The 24,082-nt window shown below is 35.6% G+C and overlaps 1 protein-coding gene across 1 annotated transcript in view; it reads left to right on the top strand.

The window, feature by feature from the left end:
- LOC149412568 (peptide transporter family 1) overlaps positions 1-21,318 on the top strand; it is a 100,817-nt gene extending 79,499 nt beyond the window's left edge. The window contains exons 4-14 of the mRNA XM_089646085.1: positions 1,664-1,805; positions 14,158-14,244; positions 14,329-14,603; positions 14,715-14,797; positions 15,209-15,379; positions 16,235-16,360; positions 16,648-16,770; positions 16,912-17,285; positions 17,371-17,599; positions 17,985-18,221; positions 21,071-21,318. Coding sequence (XP_089502211.1) covers positions 1,664-1,805; positions 14,158-14,244; positions 14,329-14,603; positions 14,715-14,797; positions 15,209-15,379; positions 16,235-16,360; positions 16,648-16,770; positions 16,912-17,285; positions 17,371-17,599; positions 17,985-18,221; positions 21,071-21,277 — 2,054 coding nt within the window. The 3' untranslated portion in view covers positions 21,278-21,318. The remainder of the gene's footprint in view (positions 1-1,663; positions 1,806-14,157; positions 14,245-14,328; positions 14,604-14,714; positions 14,798-15,208; positions 15,380-16,234; positions 16,361-16,647; positions 16,771-16,911; positions 17,286-17,370; positions 17,600-17,984; positions 18,222-21,070) is intronic.
- Positions 21,319-24,082: the final 2,764 nt, after the last annotated feature.

The raw sequence follows: 24,082 nt of genomic DNA, 5'->3' as shown, positions 1-24,082 counted from the left end.
TCCCACATCTCACAGCATTTGCGGAACCTTCATTGGCTTAAGTGCCCTGAGAGAATCCAATAGCCGTACATGAAATGGCGCCACCCTACTTGTCGGAACTGTGTATTCCAAACGATGTTAATGTTAGACGAGCAACCCTTCGATCAGCATCTTCAACAGCCATAGGTAGACTCTCAGTACGCGCAATCCCAATACCAATTTTGGAGACCGGACTTTTGCAGTAGCAGGCCCAGCAGCTTGGAACAAACCCCCTTCACATTTGCGAATGATCGACAGCTCATCTGAGTTCAGAGTAAAACTATAGACTCTTCTTTTCAAATTGTCGTATCCGGAATATGGAACCTTTTTTTTCTCAGTAATATTTCATTGCTCAGTTCAGGGGATTTTTCTCCTTGACTACCTACTACTACTTTAATGTAATAATCATTTATAATGCGTGAACTATTATTTTAATATTTTATACCTTATCACTGAAAACACGGGCAGAAATCATAACAATCTATATTTTTCAACGTAAATATGTATGTTAGCCGTAAATCTCTAGTTTAAGCCGTAGTTGTAAGTCGTATTAAAGCGGTATTGTGTAAATACCCACTCGGTCACAAAAATATGTATAGTTTTAAGTCATTAATTAAAAGTCTTAGTTGTAAATCACTCGACACTAATCTTAGTTATAAGCCAAAAGTAATAAGTTATAGGTATAAATAATAAGTTATCAGTCTAAGTGATAGTAATAAACTAAATAGATAAATTAAGCTGTAATGCGTCCTTGAGGTGATTTTCTCACGAAAACGGCGCTATACAAATAATCCAATCATTATTATTATTATTCACAAGACAAATGTATTGTTAACATTACTGACACCTCACTTATTTAACAAGACAATGTGTTGCAAACATTATTGCCATCTCACTTTTCTATCGTTTAATATCAAAATTAATAATAAAAAATTCACAATTTTTTTTTCAAATTGCGGTCCAAACCGTTGGTTTCATGTAGGTTTTATTAATACTATTATTTATAAATATTCTGCGATAAACGTCTGGATATGAACATAAAGCGTGTTATTTCTCTTTCAAATACCGTTTACTTAATAGTTTTCACCATGAAAGTAAGGAAAATATGATTTCTGTAAGACCATTCGAGCAGTTCCCAAAAGCGATCTAATGACTCTCCGGGTTAATCACTACGAGTGGTTAATGTTTTTAGGTTAATAAAAATAAATGAAGAAATCAACGGATACCATAAGGACGGGTTGTTTCGGAGAATCTGAACAATTCATCAAATTTCAACGTTCATTTTCAAGTTCTCTGAAAGATTTTTTCAAGTTCTGTTTTTATTTCAGTTTTGTCAAGTTACTAGCCCACAATGATATAAAAATAGAAATTGAATAAGTCTTTCACAGAACCCGAAAATGAACGTTGAAATTTGATGAATTGTTCAAATTTTCCGAAACAACTCGTCCTAAATGTCATATACGTTTTAACTTCTCGGGTTTTTCCTGATACACCCAATATTATATTATAATGTCCGTGCATACATACTAAATACTTAATAATATTATATTTATTATTTGACATATATTATTATAAATAAGTTCTATATTAGTATCAAGACAGAATTAAAAATACATGTTAATTTTCTTCTTTTTTTTCTTTCCAGCGATCTTGGTTATCTACCTGAAGGATAAATTGGGCTTCAACGAGGATGACTCCATTGTTATTTACCATGTGTTCACCATGTTCGTGTACTTCTTTCCCGTATTCGGTGCCATAATAGCAGACAGTTGGCTTGGCCGATTTAAGTAAGTTACCTATTTACCATGTGTTCACCATGTTCGTGTACTTCTTTCCCGTATTCGGTGCCATATTGGCAGACAGTTGGTTTGGCCGATTTAAGTAAGTTACCTATTTACCATGTGTTCACCATGTTCGCGTACTTCTTTCCCGTATTCGGTGCCATAATGGCAGACAGTTGGTTTGGCCGATTTAAGTAAGTTACCTATTTACCATGTGTTCACCATGTTCGCGTACTTCTTTCCCGTATTCGGTGCCATAATGGCAGACAGTTGGTTTGGCCGATTTAAGTAAGTTACCTATTTATCATGTGTTCACCATGTTCGCGTACTTCTTTCCCGTATTCGGTGCCATAATGGCAGACAGTTGGTTTGGCCGATTTAAGTAAGTTACCTATTTACCATGTGTTCACCATGTTCGCGTACTTCTTTCCCGTATTCGGTGCCATAATGGCAGACAGTTGGTTTGGCCGATTTAAGTAAGTTACCTATTTACCATGTGTTCACCATGTTCGCGTACTTCTTTCCCGTATTCGGTGCCATAATGGCAGACAGTTGGTTTGGCCGATTTAAGTAAGTTACCTATTTATCATGTGTTCACCATGTTCGCGTACTTCTTTCCCGTATTCGGTGCCATAATGGCAGACAGTTGGTTTGGCCGATTTAAGTAAGTTACCTATTTACCATGTGTTCACCATGTTCGCGTACTTCTTTCCCGTATTCGGTGCCATAATGGCAGACAGTTGGTTTGGCCGATTTAAGTAAGTTACCTATTTACCATGTGTTCACCATGTTCGCGTACTTCTTTCCCGTATTCGGTGCCATAATGGCAGACAGTTGGTTTGGCCGATTTAAGTAAGTTACCTATTTACCATGTGTTCACCATGTTCGCGTACTTCTTTCCCGTATTCGGTGCCATAATGGCAGACAGTTGGTTTGGCCGATTTAAGTAAGTTACCTATTTATCATGTGTTCACCATGTTCGCGTACTTCTTTCCCGTATTCGGTGCCATAATGGCAGACAGTTGGTTTGGCCGATTTAAGTAAGTTACCTATTTACCATGTGTTCACCATGTTCGCGTACTTCTTTCCCGTATTCGGTGCCATAATGGCAGACAGTTGGTTTGGCCGATTTAAGTAAGTTACCTATTTATCATGTGTTCACCATGTTCGCGTACTTCTTTCCCGTATTCGGTGCCATAATGGCAGACAGTTGGTTTGGCCGATTTAAGTAAGTTACCTATTTACCATGTGTTTAACAAATAACTTATTAGGTCCAACCAAAACATTTTAAAAGGTTCTAAAAACTACATATTTTGGAGTATCTCAGCATCTGTTTATTCAGTATCCCGGCCTTGTAATTTGGGGGTTTTACTCAGTAGTCAATTAAAAAAAAATTAATTACATTAATCTCACAGACTTGTACTCTCAGCAATACTACCGAATGCACAATTTATGGCATTGTAATACCGTTTAACTAGGCGTTACGAATTACCCCCCCCCCCTCCCCTCCCCTCAATAATTTCCCCCCGGGCCTATGTTATCTTTTAGGAGGCTGTGGGGGGGTCAATTTGAAGGAAAGGAAGAGGTGTAAGTTCTGTGAAGGTAAAGGTATGAGAGGGTTGGGTAGGAATCTATGGATCAGTGTGTCCAGGAGTGACGGACGAATGACTATATCCCTCCCTCTGCGGCCCAAGGCGATGGGTCGAGAGGCCAGTTGGATAGGTCAAAGGGTCTCCCCAAAGGAGCCTCTCCCCAGCTGGTGGGCTGGTGCATCATGAACACACCTCACCTGAGAACCCGGGCACCCCTACTAAATCACCAAACGCAGCGAACCACTTGAGGTGACCTACGGCAGAGGTGTTTGTTATTCAATAAATGGATCCCGGGGCGGCGGTACCCAAAACCACCTTCCAAATCAAATTGAAACTGATTGATAAGTTTTCTTTTATTCTACGTAGGTAGGTATATAAAGTTCTAAAAAAAGAAAGAACACAAATAATATTATTTATTTATATACGGAAGAGTGTCTGTGGCGGGTGGCGTGGATTTTATTTTTATACAAATTTACAGTTTTATTTCGAGTATGATGAAATTTCGCACACTTAACCTATAAAACAAGAGGAACGTAACTGTGTACACATGAATTTGAAAACTATTGTATTGCATTAAAAATTGTAATTGTATTAAAATTATAATTTTATCATGTAATTTTTTTATTAATCTGTCTTTGATGAATTAATAGCATGAAGATACGTTACTGAGATGGCGCTCGTAGTTTCACTGAACTAGGTCCAGTGGACATATATCTATTTCATTTGTTGATGAATATTCTTTGAATGACTATCCTTTTCGTAATTGTGCATATTTTTTGATTCGTCTGACAATAATGTGTCCTGTATTTTTATAATAATACTAGGATACATATCGTGATATTCCAAAAGTATTCATCACATAGACATTGGTTAGTTTCTACTAAAGGGCGAAACCCTTAATTGGTCGCCTGCATAGCTGGTAGCAAGACTCTACCAAAGAAGAGCGGGTTTATCTGCTAGTTATATAAAATGATTTTAAGCTTTCGGAGCCTCGTGCAAACTCTTTGCGATGTCTTGGGCTTTTACTGAGGTCAAGTGGTATTTATACATGTTGCAGACTGAATTTTCTAGAAATGAGATCCTTGGGGCGTATGTGTGGTAAAACCATGTATGGTCGTGTGAGAAATGTGGAGATCCGCAAAGATTGCAAAGCTGATGTAAGGGTATTAGTTTTGGCATGTAGAGCATTAGAAGAGAGAGAGCGAAGAAAGGAGTGTAAGGGTATTAGTTTGGGCATGTAGAGCATTAGAAGAGAGAGAGCGAAGAATGGATTGTAAGGAGAATATAAGAAGCAAATCTGAATAGTAGCAGAAGTCGGGGACGCCCGAGAAAGACATGGTCAAGTGAATCCGATACTTGAGTCGAGCCATGTCAAAAGTCAGAATAAGAAAAGAGTTTGTATGAGACGATGTATGAATGTGAATTAGGCAAGAAGTATGTTTCAAGAACGAACTGTTTGGCTGTTCTTCCTCTCTGCCTACCCCTGCGGGAAAACGGCGTGATCGTTAGTTAGTTGTTACATAATTTAGAACAAATACGCAAAGTAATAAAATAAGACTAAGAGTTTAAAACCCGCTCCGCGGGTTTTTTGTTGCTAGGCCCTGTGGGCGGCACTTAGTTGTGCTTCGCCCAGTTTAAGTAATACTTACAACATTTATATTAAATAGGTAGATATTAGGTCATTTACAGAGAGAAAGTGAGAATATATAGTTAAAACACGGAACAGGAAGGAGTTAATGAATTAACATGTTCAGTTTAGGCATAATAAGAATGACAGTTGTTTGAATAAATGAAATTGTACGTATTTGTTATGGATTCTTTCAAATGAAACACTTTTATTCACTACATATCTACAACTGATTTTAACTGCTACTGTATCTAATAGAATCTGCTCTCATAGGAGACTTTTAGTACTTAAATATGTGTTACAACCGTCAATGTCTTTAAGGTAAATAATATAGTTTGTCACAACAATTAAAGATAGTTATGACAAAGTTGACTGAAATAATAGATTATTACATATTGATTAATTTTACCCGTGTTTATAAATAAAAGGAGCATAATTGCAGGATGAGATTAGCAGTCGGTGTTCGCGCAATATATATGGGATTGTTAGGTATGCATCCACAGGCTTAGTGGACAAGTATAATGTCAATACCAATTCCTGCAAATGTCCTACCTACCCTTTTACCCATCCCAAAATGTCACCATATTAAAAATATTGTTGCGACACATGAAAAATCTGACAAGTGGAGTCAGTTGCTTATCAGAGTTCGGAGTGATAATTAATATCAGACAGGGCGATAATACATATATTTTGTGAAGTGAAATCAACCAATACTCCTGGAGACGTGTGATAGTCATCAACGGGTGAGTCCATCTTTCCTGCATTCCAATCTGGGCTTATCTTGTGCTCCAGAAGCCCAGATTTATACCTTTGATTATTGCACTGTCCATCGGGTTTGTCGGATGCATATATCGTCCCATACCTATCATTCGGAGTAGTTTGGGACTGGTCCTTTGGGCGTGTGGCATATCACACCACCTCTAAAATATATAGTGGAGTCGCAGCTTCGCGACACCAGTCGGTTTAGTTAAAAGATGTTAATTTTACTCCAACTGATGGTAATTCTTTACCTACAACCATCGTTTTTAATAAGCAATTAAAAAAATATATGATTCAACTTAATGACAAAAGACAATAACTTTTTGCGTTTACGATTTTGAAAAATATTGATATTAAATATTATTTACATAAATAATAATTTGCGCGAAAATTGGCCAACCGACGCACCATTTTGACAGAACACCGATATGAAGTTCGCGCATAATTAGTGTTTGTCTGTTTGGCAGTGTAGACACTGCCAAACAGACAATACAAAAAACATGAAACACAATCGAAAGCTAGAAACTCGAAAATCTTAATATAATTAATAATAATTGATTGTAAAATTAGCCAACAAATCTCTAATCTAATATGTACCCATATATTAAAAATCGTATTAAGCGTGGCCAGATCCCAAATGATTGCCGAACTTAACGTAACCTAACCTCACCTAACCTAACCTAAAATCAAAACGTTTTATTTAATAAAATCGTATTAAGCGTGTCCAGATCCCAAATGATTGCCGAACTTAACGTAACCTAACCTCACCTAACCTAACCTAAAATCAAAACGTTTTATTTAATAAAATCGTATTAAGCGTGGCCAGATCCCAAATGATTGCCGAACTTAACGTAACCTAACCTCACCTAACCTAACCTAAAATCAAAACGTTTTATTTAATAAAATCGTATTAAGCGTGGCCAGATCCCAAATGATTGCCGAACTTAACGTAACCTAACCTCACCTAACCTAACCTAAAATCAAAACGTTTTATTTAATAAAATCGTATTAAGCGTGGCCAGATCCCAAATGATTGCCGAACTTAACGTAACCTAACCTCACCTAACCTAACCTAAAATCAAAACGTTTTATTTAATAAAATCGTATTAAGCGTGGCCAGATCCCAAATGATTGCCGAACTTAACGTAACCTAACCTCACCTAACCTAACCTAAAATCAAAACGTTTTATTTAATAAAATCGTATTAAGCGTGGCCAGATCCCAAATGATTGCCGAACTTAACGTAACCTAACCTCACCTAACCTAACCTAAAATCAAAACGTTTTATTCAAAAAAATCGTATTAAGCGTGGCCAGATCCCGAATAATTGCCTAAATGGGTAAAGGTAAAGATCACTCATTTGATAAGCCTTCAGTATAATAATATATAGATCACTCATTTGATAAGCCTTCAGGTATAAATGTATTACATAGAAACGGCATAGGTCTACGCCTCAACAATTAGAAGCACTCGAGATAAAAAAATCCCTTTAAGTCAATAAAATCAATTTATTAAATAAACAATTTTATTTAACAAACAGCCCTATTTTATTATTTTTTTGATAAATTAATGTTTTTTAAAGACAAGATTTTATTTATGCATAGCACAAAGGATAACAATTATTTTTATAAGCAATAATTGTTCGCCTGAAACACTCATCCACATTGAAAAAATCTCCTGATAAAAAATACATGACGCCAACGGGACTCGAACCCGTGTCCATTCGATTTCCGGTCTAAAGCTCTGACCACTGAGCTATGGGGGCTTATTTCTTACCCGAGAAAATATTCAATATATGCTATAATTGTTATCCTTTGTGCTATGCATAAATAAAATCTTGTCTTTAAAAAACATTAATTTATCAAAAAAATAATAAATAATATTTGACAAGTCCAAGTATTTCACCTAAAAAATGTATACAATTTGTATCAACGCCATCTAGTGAGAGATTTAGCACTTACAATGCCTTTCTCATATAAAAATAAAGTTGGTTGTTCTCAGGTGAAAAAAATGTAAAAAGCAGTAATTGTTGAATGAAACACTAGCATATATTGAATATTTTCTCGGGTAAGAAATAAGCCCCCATAGCTCAGTGGTCAGAGCTTTCGACAGGAAATCGAATGGACACGGGTTCGAGTCCCGTTGGCGTCATGTATTTTTTATCAGGAGATTTTTTCAATGTGGATGAGTGTTTCAGGCGAACAATTATTGCTTATAAAAATAATTGTAGCCCTATTTTAAATATATTTCCATTCCCTGCACCTATTTTTACCCCCTCTCTCTCTTACCTAAGTCTTCCACCCCCACCAAAGTTGATGTTCTCTATCCCTCTTCCAGCTTAACTATAAGTACCCATACACCTCTGTAATTAATTTAATATATATAGTTTTTTTATTTTTTTTATTTACTAACCAATATACATATAATACATAATTAAACAATATATATAATATATAATATTAGTGGTAACAATACCTCCCTAATTGAGAAATTCTCGTGTTTAGGGAGGGAGTATTATCAAATTGACAGTACTATACATACTTATCAGTTGTTATAATTTGGATGCATGAAGGACTACTTTTTTTATTCATATTGAAAATATAAGTTGCAATTTTTTTTTTCTTTTTTTGCACATAATGAAATTTTTTTTTATGCATAATAAAAAATATAAGATGGCATTTGTTTTGTACATAATGTAAATATAGGTTGGCACATCGTAACACATACTTAGAAATTATTTAATAGTAAAATGTTTTTTGAGTTTTTGTTTCAAAATTTCATAATTCCTCTCGGACTCAAAAAACTCTTTCTGGTACTGACGCCTGTTTGTTGGCAATTTTCGCAACATCCTTGCTGACTGGTACTAACACCTGTTGGCAGGCAATCAACAATATGTTGTTAAATTAACGCACCCACATATGAACCACTGTTTCAAGTTTTTATATGGTGGAATCACTGTTAAAACGTAGAATTTCGCACAATTTTTGGTGTCTGTAGCATAAACACTTTGGTATTGGTTATCACACAATGTTATTATTTATGATGATTAACTGTTTGTAGATATTTAGGTAGAAAACCGGGAATCACTTTAAAGTATTTAATGTTATTTTTTAATTTGTACAAAAAATGACACAGATGTCTTTTACGGGTGTAAAAAATAGGCTCATGAAATGCGCGGTAGTCACTTTAACCTTTACTGACACTTTTTTGACTTGTGTCGATTGTATTTTGCTTGCAGATATCAAAAACACTACCGTAAACACTATTTGACACCGCTGTCAACTACTGAAGAGGACTGAATATGTTTTTATTAACCCTGATGAAGGTTCGGGTTGAACTGAAACCGGTTGGTTATAAATATTTACAATAAAGTGGTATTCAAACAAACTTATTTTATTTTAATTATTATAATTATATATACCCACAAAGTGTTTGCTACAAATGAAAAATTAATATATACTATATTTGACAATTATTCGGGATTTGGAAAGCGTTAAAACGATTTTTTTTAAATAAAACATTTGATTTTAAGTTAGGTTAGGTTAGTTATATAGTTATAAGTTAGGTTAGGTTAGTTATATAGTTATAAGTTAGGTTAGGAAAGGTTAGTTTAAAAGTTAGTTAGTGAAATTGGGTTATGATAGGTTAGGTTGGGTTACGTTGGGTTTTGATAGGTAAGGTTAGTTTGGGTTATTATAGGTACGGTTAGGATAGGTTAGGTTGGGTTATGATAGGTTAGGTTAGTTTAGGTTGGGTTATTTTAGGATATTTTAGGTTAGGTTAGGTTAGGATAGGTTAGGTTAGGTTAGGTTGTGTTATGATAGGTTAGGTTGGTTTGGGTTATTATTATAGTTATTATTATAGGTTAGGTTAGGATGGGCTATTATAGGTTAGATTGGGATAGGTTAGGTCAGGTTAGGTTGGGTTATGTTAGGTTAGGTTAGGTTAGATTGGGTTATGTTATTATAGCTTAGGTTAGGTTAGGTTGGGTTATTATAGGTTAGATCAGGATAGGTTAGGTTAGGTTAGGTTAGGGTAGGTAAGGATAAGTTTGGTTATGATAGGGTAGGTGAAGTGGGGTTTTTTTTACATACAAAAATATTTTTAAAAACTTTATTTAAAAAAAATTTATAAACAACAGGTTTTTAAATTAACATACTATTTTTAAAAAAAAAATTGATTTATCTAATAAAAAACCTTTTTCCACATTAGTGCACATTTTCACATTATTACATATTTTTGATTGTATTTGTTTCTAGCTTCCGATTGTGTTTGATGTTTTTTTTATTGTTCCGTCGGCAGTCTCTACACTGCCTGCAAACAAATGCGAATTATGCGCGAATTTAATATCAGTGTTCTGTCAAAACGTTGCGTCGCTTAAAAAATTTTCGCGAAAAATAATTATTTACGTATACAATATTAAATATCAATATTATAATTAATAAGTTGAATCACATGTTTTTTTTAAACGCGTATTTAAAACGGTATTTGAATGTAAAGTTTTACCCAACTGATATCAACTGTTACTGTATCTAATAAAGTTAAAAGTTTTCACAAAGTAAAATTAAATCTGATTATTACGGTCTAGGCCCTCTGATTGGTCGAATTGAAATCGTATGTTTCGGAGTAAATTCCGCATTAGAGGTCTGCAGGCAAAAAACGACCACTCTGTCCCCCGATTGAAACCAACCGTAAGGTTCATTTCGGTTTGCACGCGACCGGATCCAAAAAAATAAAACTTTAATTTTAAGACCCGATTTCATCCTGGGATAGGATCGCCTCATGTAATACGAGATTTCTTAAAAAACTTCGTTTCTGCTCATGTAATTTTTAAATAATATCGAAGAAAATATGTTTTAGAAAGTTAATAATCCATTGGATTAATTACATTACAATGAAAATTGTCCACAATTATGTGATAATGTTTGACTTTTGTAAAAAATCACGCTTTCTGAGGTCCTTGAGCGTGGCCAGATCCCGAATGATTGCCGAACTTAACGTAACCTAACCTCACCTAACCTAACCTAAAATCAAAACGTTTTATTTAAAAAAATCGTATTAAGCGTGGCCAGATCCCGAATAATTGCCTAAATGGGTAAAGGTAAAGATCTCTTACCTAAGTCTTCCACCCCCACCAAAGTTGATTTTCTCTATCCCTCTTCCAGCTTAACTATAAGTACCCATACACCTCTGTAATTAATTTAATATATATAGTTTTTTTTAGTTTTTTTATTTACTAACCAATATACATATAATACATAATTACACAATATATATTACAATGAAAATTGTCCACAATTATGTGATAATGTTTGACGTTTGTAAAAAATCACGCTTTCTGAGGTCCTTGAAAATGGCCGATACGCACGGCAGATATAGTTTCCCTGATGGCCGACAGAGCACCTCTGGCGGTATAAGAACGAACCAAATGACTGGCGCGAATATTTAAATATGCAGCTAACAATACAAATAGTTATTCAAAATTACTTGACCAAGCTTAAACAAGCGTTTAAAAAGATTTCTTCTGGAAGCTTATCACTTTGTGATCGCATTATTTATTTTATTAAAAACCAAATAACTTTGTTTACATCACTTTATTATATACAACATCTACACGTTTAATGAACGAAGTTCACCTCATCAGGAGTAAGTATACACTGAAGTCAAAAATCAAATATTTATATATTATTAGATATATTATTAGATACAGCAACAGTTGTAGGTAAAGAATTACCATCAGTTGGAGTAAAATTAACACATTTTAACTAAACCGACTGCTAATCTCATCACAATTACGCTCCTTTTATTCATAAACACGGGTACAATTAATAAATATGTAATAATCTGTTATTTCAGTCAACTTTGTTATAACTATCTTTAGTAAAAAAAATTTAAAAACTTAAAAAACGGAACTTTTCTATTTTTTTCTGTATTTTTATTTTATTATTTACTGTAATATGTATTTTTTGTCTTGCTTTCTTTAAATAAAAAAAAAATAAAAAAATTGTTGTGGCAAACTATATTAATTACTTTAAAGACATTGACGGTCGTAACACATATTTAAGCACTGTAAGTCTCCTATGAGAGCAGATTCTATTAGATACAGTAACAGTTAATATCAGTTGTAGACATGTAGTGAATAATAGTGTTTCATTTGAAATAATCCATCACAAAATATGTAAAATTTCATTTATTCAAACAACTTTATGCGCCCTTGAGGTGATTTTTCACAAAAACGGCGCTCTACAAATTATCCAATTATTATTATTTTTAACTTTCATTCTTATTATGCCTAAATTGAGCATTTTATTATCCATTACCTCCTTCCTGTTACGTGATTTAACAATATATACTAACCCTCTCTCTGTGAATGACCTAATATCTACCTATTAAATGTAACTGTTGTTAGGATCACTTAAACTGGGCGAAGCCCAACCAAGTGCCGCCCGCAGATAGATTATCACAATATAATGTTGACATTTTATTGCATACACTTGCATTCATGTACAACGAAAATAATGTAATCCTACTAAACGTTTGTCAATGGTCAAGTAATTTTGCATAACGAACGATAATATTAAAAAATATGTTAGTTGCATATTTAAATATTAGCGCCACAGTCATTTAGTCCGCTCTTATGCCGCCAGAGGTGCAAAGATATTATCCAAAAATTGTATGAGCAGAAACAATATTTTTGAAGAAATCTCGTATTATCTGAGGCAAAAGAAAATAGTACATTTTCAAACGGCACGACGGCAATAAAAAAAATTTTTAATACGATTTTGGCACGAAAGTTTCTTTGTTAAAACTTACTTTTTTTACTGGCGAACCTGCCGCTTGGAATTATAACTACGGCGAATTTACAGTTTTGGTGGCTGTGGGGTCTCAGATAAATTTTGTAACTGTATTTCAGTATGAAATCGGGTCTTAATTTTCAAGTCTTGATTTTTTGGGTCCGGTCGCCTGCAAACCGAAATAAACCTTACGGTCGGTTAAAATTGAGGGGCAGATTGGTCGTTTTTTGCCTGCAGACCCCCGATTTATTTTTTGCCCAAAGGCTATGCGGAATTTACCCGAAACATATGATTTTAATTCGACCAATCAGAAGGCCAAAACCGTCCACACGATAGCGTAATAATACTAGCAGATACAATAGAGAAAAAATACAATAAACGTTTTTTCATAAAGATGCTGTGTTCAGATAAGTTAACAAATATATATAGTGTTCAGATAGGTTAATAAAGATACAGTGTTCTGGTAGGTTAACTAAGATACAGTGTTCATATAGGTTAACAAAGATACAACCAAAGGTTAGAATAGAGTTGGAATAGGTTTTTATTATTATCCACAAAATTCACTTTATATACTATCGCTCGGAAGGACCAACGTTTAGGTTGAGTTGTAAATTTTGTATATTTATTGTACCTGAATATTGGGGCCGTATTTAGGATCTGTTGACTTCGAGGATGAACCTGTGGTGTAGGCTGGGGTCCTGGAAGGGGGGTAATTTACAACCCCCAGTAAAACAATATTACAAGTCTACAAAGTGTGCATTCGGTAGAATTGCTTAGAGTAGTCTACAAAGCGTGTATTTGGTGGTATTGCTTAAGTAGTCTACAAAGTGTATATTCGGAAGTATACATATGTAGCTTTAAAAGTCTGCAAAGTGTGTATTCGGTATTATTGTTTGTAGTACACGTCCACAAAGTATGTATTCGGAAGTATAGCTTATATTACAAGTCTACAAAGTGTGTATTTGGTAGTATTGCTTAAAGTACAAGTCTACAAAGTGTGTATTCGAAATATTGCTTTATTACAAGTCTACAATGAGTGTATTCGAAATATTACTTTATTACTAGTCTACAAAGTGTGTATTTGGTGCTATTGCATATCGGACAAGTTTACAAAGTGTGCATTATTGAGTGCTAACTCTTCAACGGATCAGCCAAAAATCAATTCGACTATTTTCGACTCGAATTTCTGGGATAAAGCATCATTTTTCAGTTCGGTTTTCATCTCCGAGATTTTAAATATCCATATCTAAGTCAATGCATCATGGCCTTTTTAGAACATTATTCAATCGCTATATGCCTTTTTTAAATTATGTGTAAATTAGATGTGTGTAACGCCTCTGATATTATTCTCTAACATTGATATGATGAAATGGATGTGATGAGCACCTAATATTGTCTGTTGTCACCTGTTGATGAGTTACGAGCGACCGATCGTTTGAAATGATACACAGCCAGCCTTCTATGATAAAACTTTTTAATTGATTGGTGTGATATATATGTATGAGCTAAGATATATGAAGTTTGTGTGCGCAGGTAACACGTTATTTAACTTAATATTTACATACGTGTGTTTCTTTGTTTTCTAGAACGATATTCTTCCTATCAATAGTTTACGCACTTGGAAACATCCTGATCTCTATAACAGCAATCCCGACTCTGGGTATACCTCAAACGTAAGCAATTAAATTATCTGTAGATAATTTTATAGAAATAAGAGTTAAATGAAACAGAGCATGAAATACGTAATTTATTCTCAGGGCATTCACGATAGTAGGACTGTTAATGGTGGCGATGGGATCGGGCGGCATAAAGCCCAACGTGTCAGCCTTCGGGGGGGACCAGTTCAAGCTGCCGCAGCAGGTGGCGCAACTAGCCACCTTCTTCTCACTCTTCTACTTCTCCATCAACTCCGGCAGTCTGATCTCCACCTTCATCACCCCTATACTCAGAGCTGATGTGCATTGCTTCGACGACGAAGATTGCTTTTCCCTGGCCTTTGGAGTCCCCGGAATTCTTATGCTGATTTCTATCGGTGAGCAAAATAAAAACATTGTCATCGAGTGAACAATTCGAGAGATTAGTGAACGAAGATTTGAAGGATTTTTTTGTGAACTTATCAAATTATTTTGTTTACTGTTTCTAGTTGTCTTTGTATTGGGAAAATTCCTGTACGTAATCAAAGAACCGCAAGGCAACGTTCTGGTAGATGTTTCAAAATGCATTGGGGTAAGGAAAATAATCAACATTACGTCCACACCGATTTTCATATTATTCAATAAACTCCGCGACAGAACAATATTAAAAAAAACTTTCACTGTGGGTGCCAAATTGGGTTCGAAACCAGCTAAGTGGAAATAAAAACAAAAAAATGTGTTTTTTTACTAACAAATACCACCGAAATATATTTTTTAAATGAACATATTTCTAGTTTATTACTAGAGACTACAGAATAGTATTAGTTTACCATAATATACTTCTTTCCGTCTAATATTTGTATTAATTATTGATATTATTTTTATAATATTATTATAATAACAAAAATATTATGATCATCAGCCAATCTCTGTGCTCTTCTGGATTAAGTTCTGCCATTCCGTCAAAGCCACACTAATATATAAATGATTATTTGGTTTCCAGCACGCCGTTTCCCGCAGAAGCAAGATAAAGAAGACCGACAAGAAGGAACACTGGCTAGACTATGCTGATGATAAATTTACTGCCTCCATGATCAGTGACGTGAAGGCCACCCTCAAGGTGCTCCTGCTCTTCGTCCCCCTGCCCGTGTTCTGGGCCCTCTTCGATCAACAGGTTTCCCCATGCGTGATTTCATCCAACCTAACCAATAAATTTACTGCTTCCATGATCAGTGACGTGAAGGACACCCTCAAGGTGCTCCTGCTCTTCGTCCCCCTGCCCGTGTTCTGGGCCCTCTTCGATCAACAGGTTACCCCATGCGTGATTTTATCCAACCTTACCAATAAATTTACTGCCTCCATGATCAGTGACGTGAAGGACACCCTCAAGGTGCTCCTGCTCTTCGTCCCCCTGCCCGTGTTCTGGGCCCTCTTCGATCAACAGGTTACCCCATGCGTGATTTTATCCAACCTTACCAATAAATTTACTGCCTCCATGATCAGTGACGTGAAGGCCACCCTCAAGGTGCTCCTGCTCTTCGTCCCCCTGCCCGTGTTCTGGGCCCTCTTCGATCAACAGGTTTCCCCATGCGTGATTTCATCCAACCTAACCAATAAATTTACTGCTTCCATGATCAGTGACGTGAAGGACACCCTCAAGGTGCTCCTGCTCTTCGTCCCCCTGCCCGTGTTCTGGGCCCTCTTCGATCAACAGGTTTCCCCATGCGTGATTTCATCCAACCTAACCAATAAATTTACTGCTTCCATGATCAGTGACGTGAAGGACACCCTCAAGGTGCTCCTGCTCTTCGTCCCCCTGCCCGTGTTCTGGGCCCTCTTCGATCAACAGGTTACTCCATGCGTGATTTCATCCAACCTAGTCAATAAACATAGCTGATTGTTACCACTTGAACGGCTCCGACTATGTAGCAAGGATGGAAGATTAGGTGAAAGTGTGACGTTGCATATGACGAGGCGATATAAACTGATAATAATCCCCAACATAATATGTAATTGTATCCTTTCACAGGGTTCTCGGTGGACTTTCCAAGCAACCAGAATGAACGGTGAAATTGGCAGCTTCATCCTTAAGCCCGACCAGATGCAGGTTGTCAATCCGTTGCTGATTCTGATTTTCATTCCGTTGTTCGAATGGGTACGTTTCAAATATATTTATAAACTAGACACAACACTAACTTTAACTAAAATTATTTAACTAACACTTATTATATTCATTTACTGTACAAAAAGAGATCTATAATAAATACAGCACTATTGCGAATATGTTATTACTTTTATTATAAAACAAATATTACAAATATACATTTTTACAAAAATGGTCAATTGAAGATCTACCATTTATAGTAATTGTATGATAATATGTATGAACACGCAATAAACCTATAAAAACATGAAAATCAATGGCATTTCCAAACATTACAGGCAATTTATCCAGCAATGGCTTGGTGCAGATTCGCAACTAAACCACTCCAGAGGATGGTAATCGGTGGTCTTCTCGCTGCAGTCGCTTTCATCATATCTGCTATTATAGAATTGGAACTTGAAGTAGGTACCTAATTAAGATACATATTAATACATAATTACATAAGATATTTTACATATATGGAGAGATTCTTGCTTGTGTAGAACTGGGTGGGTTAACGCTTGACGTTTGGATGCAAATTCAAAAATTTTCATCTGTTTTAGAAAACATACCCAGTACTGCCGGTTTCTGGAGAATGCCAGCTACGTATCTACAATGGTTACATGTGTGAATTCACCATCTCTGGTTCAAAAGTCGGTGACTACGAGCTCTTCAACAATACTATAATCAATAATCTCGCAACATTCGAAGATAAATATGTGCCAATCAGGTCCGTAAACCGGTTCCCATACAGCATAAAGAGTGAAAGTGAAAACTGTAGAGGTTTCGGTGTTACCTCCGGCTTTCTTACATTGGAAAGCAAAAAATCTATTTCGTACTTTATCCAAGAAGAGGAAGTTGGTGGTGTTAAACAATTGAAATTGGTGCAATTTGAAGATGACAGCGACAAGACTGCCAAAGGATTTCCAGCCGTTAGGTAGGTCTTCAGGTGTTTGTCCATAAGTAGAAAGGCCTCAACACTAAACACCGCACACGTTTGTAATGCTTGCAATTTCTTTCAGGGTACTACGAAACTTCAGAGGAGACACTCTTAATGCAGATACCATATTTAAAGATGTTTCAACTGGTAACAATGTTTTAACAATGAATTCCACCGACATGGGAAGATACGACATTGCACCAGCGACCTATGATATATACAGCGGGACAACGCTTGTGAGGAAGAATGAAAAGTTTGACCTCGGTGGTGTTTACACGGTTGTGTTGAACAAGGAGGAAGGAAAGTCTCCTGTAAGTATTAAACAGCTTTTCACTTTAAATCTCTCTTTATTTCATTTTAAAGAGATTCAAATTGAATGTTTTTGCGGCGTTATCAAACGTTTTCTATAAATCAAACCTAAGAGTGACTTTTTATACAAAAAATAATTTTGGATTTGGGACCAAAATACCAAAGTGAATAATTATTTTTGTGTTCAAAGGGTTTTCAAAGTTTTTGTTTTGTTTTATCACGCCATATTATAGGCAACTTTAGCATTCTTGTGAGTTAATTGTAATTATTTAAAAATAATAAATAGTAAATTTTTATTTATTAAAGAACATAAAAAGACTTATCCGTCGACCACGGAGGTCGTCGTATTTTGAAATGTGTATTAAAAATAAAACTTTCTATTTGTAGGCATCTTCTATAACTATCATAGCCGATCCCAACTCCATTCACATGATGTTGCTCATGCCTCAGTACGTTATCATAACAATGGCCGAAGTAATGTTCTCTGTCACCGGACTGGAATTTGCCTTCACCCAAGCCCCTAACAGCATGAAGTCCGTGCTCACGGCCGGGTGGCTGCTGACGGACGCATTCGGTAACTTGATTGTCGTCATCGTAGCCGAGTCTAAAGGATTTGGCAGTCAGGTGAGTTCACAAATAGACTATTGAAATCCATCATAAAAGCTTTTCGTGTTCACAGTTTGAATTGAATAGTATCAAGTTTACTATATGCATGCGTTTAAAATACTATTCCATAACCATATAACCAATGTTACAATGTTATTTGACAGCAATGTCTATCCATAATGCACCGGTTTCTTCTTCTGATTGTAGCTCTTCCTGTGATCATGTTTCCAACACATATTCCTCCCGTGGATTGCAATTTAGTTAAATTTAATTTGACAGCAATGTCTATCCATAATGCACCGGTCTCTTCTTCTAATTGTAGCTCTTCTTGCGATCATGTTTCCAACACATATTCCTCCCGTGGATTGTAATTTAGTTCAATTTAATTTGACAGCAATGTCTATCCATAATGCACCGGTCTCTTCTTCTGATTGTAGCTGTTCCTGCGATCATGTTTCCAACACATATTCCTCCCGTGGATTGCAATTTAGTTAAATTTAATTTGACAGCAATGTCTATCCATAATAACAATATCCATAACAAGTCAAAATTAACAACCATACTAGTAAATCACTGCCGATTACATATGGAGCTCCACAAGGAAGCATACTAGGGCCCGTTCTTTTTACTATTTACATAAATGAACTTTGCAGCATGAAAATAGACGGTGAAATAGTTAGCTATGCTGATGACACAGTTTTACTTTTCAAATCTAAGGATTGGAATAATGTATATAACATAGCGAATTTGGGAATCTCGCAAGTGAAAACATGGCTAGACTCAAAAATACTTACACTTAACATATCAAAGACAAAATTCACAACATACAGTATAAATAGCAAGGGACAGCCAAAAAACAACACAAACACCATAAAAATACACGAATGTTTAAACACCAACATCTGCGATTGCCCTCCTCTAGAAAAAACAGAACAAATAAAGTATCTAGGAATCGTAATTGACCATAACCTTAGATGGATACCTCACATCAAACAAATCACAAATAAACTTCTCAAAACAATACACATTTTCCTAAACATAAGAAACATATATAAAATAAAACAATTGAAAACAATATATTTTGCACTCTGCCAATCAATAATAGAATATGGAATTATTTCTTGGGGGGGAGCAACAAACTCGGCTATCAATTACATAGAAACCGCACAGAAAACGATCTTAAAGGTAATACTAAAAAAACATAGACTGACTGATACAGACCAAATATTCGACAGCTGTGACGTACTAGATATACGCCAATTATACGTTAAAACACTATTAAACTACATTTTTGACAAAAAAAAATAAATTTCAACTTACACAAAATAACACTAACAGACCAGTTAGACAAGCGTACAAAGAAAACATAAAAACTTCAACAGTAAATTCAAGCTTTGGACAAAGACACTACCAATACCATGCTATAAAAGCTTTCAACAGTCTAAAAATTGAAATTAAAATTGAGGAAAATAAAAATAAATTCACACACAAAATTACAAAATGGATTAAACAACAAAAAAGACAATATTACCAAAATGTATTAATAAAATAAAAATAAAACCTACACGTAACACACAAAACCAATATAAACACACATCACTCACAAACACACAATAATAATAATAATAATAATAATAATTGGATAATTTGTATAGCGCCGTTTTTGTGAAAAATCACCTCAAGGGCGCTGTACAATTTATTTCCTAGGATCTACATTTGTTATTTAGACCAACTGTGCCAGCACGAGGTTTGTCATCCGTTCAGGCATGTGTCTGCCGCCAATATAGCGCTGACATGTGTCTGCTGCCAATAAAGAGCGCTGACACAACATCCTCACATAGACAACAAACCTTGGCAGCACCGCTGTGACGCTCGACGAAGACAGAAGATGGAGACTCAGCTGCAAGAGTCCTAGGTAGCGAAGGAACTGTACCAGCTGCTGCAGGGAGAGAGACTACCCCGTCCACCAACTGTGCCAGCACGAGGCTCGTCATCCGTTCAGGCATGTGTCCGCCGCTAATATAGCGCTGACATGTGTCTGCTGCCAATAAAGAGCCCCGACACAATATCCTCACATAGATAACAGACCTTGGCAGCACCGCTGTGCAAAATCACCTCATCCTAGTTTACCTTAGTCTCTCCAGTCACCTCCCAGCCTTTCATGCCACCTAGTGCATCCTCTCGACCCTTTCAGACTCCTTCCTGGCTCCAATACATTCTTTCTATTGTCGTGATCCGACGATTTCACACCTCTGTCTCAGACCCTTAGGGCTCGCTTTTCGCAGGCTATTATAAGCAAAATCTTGAACCAAAGTCAAAGTGAAGTTTATGAGTGTCATCTGTAACAAAATACATAAACAAAAACAGAAAATAAAAACAAAGACAAAAACTTTAAACAAAATATGGCTTATCTGTCCTCCATGCAGACATCCTCGGTTGAAAAGGTCCCGTAAATCCCAACACATATTCCTCCCGTGGATTGTAATTTAGTTAAATTAAATTTGACAGCAATGTCTATACATAATGCACCGGTCTCTTCTTCTGATTGTAGCTGCTTCCTGCGGTTTGTTTCCAACATATATTCCTCCCCTGGATTGTAATTTGATACATTTTGTAAATAGGAATCTCAAATTCAAGCACATTTGCGCGAGTCCATTTTTATGAATTTTTAAATTCTTCCGAATCAGTTTGGTAAATTTTGTACCTCGAATTCAAATCAAACAATTGGGCTGGTAATTTCGTTTTGAAATTAGGAACTACTAAATTTCCAGGCAAATGCAACTATTTTCCAGTTAACTGTAGAAAAAACAGTTTGAATGCAAAAATGCTTATTGTCTTTTTCATATTTTATGTTCCTACTATTTCAGGCAAGTGAATTCTTCCTGTTTGCCGGTCTTATGATTGTTGATATGATCATCTTTTGGCTGATGTCTCTGAAGTACAAGTATGTGGATGTTGCAAACAAGGAAAGCGATCAAGAAGACCTGCCGCTGCCCGAGGCGAGGACCGACAAAATGGGAATTGACAACTTAGACTTTAACAAAGACGAAGAACAAATGACAACTACACAGTGATTAAATATATACAACACTTCATTAATTCAATGTAACTATTCAAAGACTTTAAATAAATAGAATTTTTATGTATATTATGTTCGCCCTATTCATATCTCGTTTCCGAACCAATTATATATCGCCTGCATTCAAAATTATTTTATGAAGTTCTTTCAAGCTACAAGTAATTTTAACAGTATGTTTGTACCTATTGGACAATTTTAAATATAAATGTAGTTAATAAAAATCACCTCAAGTACAAAAAATTAATGAACATAGTAATTTAAAAAATAATAATAATTAAACCTAAAAATTTAAGAGAACATTAATATACTGTGGAACCCACTCACTTATAATTTTGTTTTTCGGTTATTGTTGACAGAAATTTAAATATCTCCTGGAAAACCTTGTAAGAGAGTTTGAATGTATTATGTGGCTAACAAGATTTTTGTCAACAAGAAGTAAAAAAACTGTAAAGTGAGACCAGAGTAGTGATGTGCTGGATGTGTCAAACAGTAGTGATGTGCTGGATGTGTCAAACAGTAGTGATGTACTGAATGTGTCAAACAGTAGTGATGTGCTGGATGTGTCAAACAGTAGTGATGTGCTGGATGTGTCAAACAGTAGTGATGTGCTGGATGTGTCAAACAGTAGTGATGTGCTGGATGTGTCAAACAGTAGTGATGTGCTGGATGTGTAAAACAATAATTAAATTTGAAAATAATTTTGAAAACTGAAGAATGAAGCAAACAAACATGAAAAGAATATTGTCCAATTGAATCGTGACTCTAAATGTAGACGCAACCCAGAATCTCTAGGCATTTTCGGGATAAGAGGGGACTGCGGAGGGTGTACCAATCTATTTGGAAGTTTTTTTAAAGCTTTGGTACTATCAATCGTGTCCTCTTAACGATGATTTGCCTTTACCCATACACTATTTATTTGAACCAAAATATCCTAAAAATTTAAAAATAAATTACATTAGAAAGTTAACCACTGAAGCATAAAGGGATTTAGGGGTTACAATTGTAAAAGCATTACAATTGAGGTAAGTTGAGAGGCTGAAGGTAGTGGGAAAGGGAAGGAGATGGTGAAGACGAAGGGGGGGGGGAAGTACGTGGCTATTCAGATTTGGTTACCAAACATGGCTAAACCCATTTCAAGGAATGTTTCAAATCACTAGAATGATATTGACAGTATCTCTACCTCCGGAATGCTAGTCGAGACTATTTCACTTTAGTGATAAATACCGCTGGAAGAACTGTTCTTGCTAGTTCAGAACTCCTATGCTGTCGTCTAGTCGAGATCCTAACCCTCCACCTCGGAGGCCGTTAACGGCGACTGTTTCACTTTAGTGAGAGATACCGCTGGAAGTACTGTTCTTGCTAGTTTATAACTCTAGCACAAATTGGGGATTTTAATGTGTTTTATCTTGTTGACTTCATTTAGTTGCAAGTTGTTCCCTGCCTCTTTTCAGCAACATGGCTTAGTATTATCGGGACTAATCCTTCTATTATACTTTTTTGGGTATATGACATTGTAATTTTATATTCAAAATATAAGAAGTAAATGAAAGTTTATATTGGAAATTTGTATTTTTATCAATAAAATTGCACAAATTGTGTATATAAAATAATAATTTACAATATAAAAAAAATAAAAAAAATAATGAGTATATTTATCATTGAAAATAATTGCACATTCTCTTATAGAGAGACTAGATAATAATAATAAATTCTAAATAATAATGATTTGATTGAAAGTACAACATAAAATTCACAGTGTCAACAGGTTATTTCTCTAAATCTTATCAGAATTACATTAAAAATAGTCCCCTAATTTATTCCAATGTCTACTGATTTTTAGAAATTTTCAAAATTAAAAGAGAGATGGATGAAGTATTTCGAGGAAGTCTTCGAAAGCGAAGTGAGTGACAGTGATTCCAGCGGCGAATCAGATGTTGATGGACTGAATGTTACCGAAATAAGCATGGATGAGATAGAAAGATCGATTAAATGCATGAAGAATGGTAAGGCTGTCCGTTTCTACAATATTGCTGCTGAATATTTTAAAGGAGGTAGCCGTATAATTCTCACATGGTTATGCAATCTTTTTAACCAATGTTTAAATGAGGGTTGGAGAAGGGCTGTGATCATGCCATTATACAAAGGGTCACGTATAGAATGAGGGAATCATAGTGCTATTATCCTGCTAAGTTCAGTTGGCAAACTGTATGGTAGAATTTTAATTGAAAGGGTAAGAAAGGAAACAAAAGATAAAACATGGGATGTGCAAAGTGCTTTTATGAGTGGAAGGGGGTGCATGGACCAGATCTTCTCATTGCGTATGCTCACTGAGAAGTTTCTGGCAAAAACCAGAGACTTTTCTGTGCCTTTGTAGATCTACAAAAGGTATACGACCGTGTCGACTAGTAAAAGCTATGGAAGGTGTTGTCCAAGTATGGAGTGAATACAAATCTGACTCAGGCAATTGCGTCTCTATATGAGGGAAGCGTTGCATGTGTTAGGGTGAACGGTGGTTTTACGGAGTGGTTTGATATCACAAAAGGTGTCACCGTGGTTATTCAATCTATACATGGATAATTGTATGTAAGAATTGAAAGAGGTGGGATTGGGCGCGAATTTGAGTAATTTGAAAGTATGTTGCCTGTTGTATGCTGATAATGCGGTGCTGATTGCTAATAATATGGATGATCTACAGTCTCTGAATGAGATAACGAAGTAAGTCTAAAGTACGAAAAGAGTATGCAATATAGCTGTGAATGAGGAATACTTGGAGCAGGTGGATAAGTTTGTGTATTTAGGA

This window comes from Hesperophylax consimilis, chromosome 23 (genome assembly GCF_061612785.1).
Source record: "Hesperophylax consimilis isolate HC1 chromosome 23, BYU_Hcon_1.0, whole genome shotgun sequence".
In the NCBI taxonomy this organism is placed as follows: Eukaryota; Metazoa; Arthropoda; class Insecta; order Trichoptera; family Limnephilidae; genus Hesperophylax; species Hesperophylax consimilis.
Note: the sequence above shows the minus strand (reverse complement) of the source record. Positions and strands in the feature narration are given on the sequence as shown.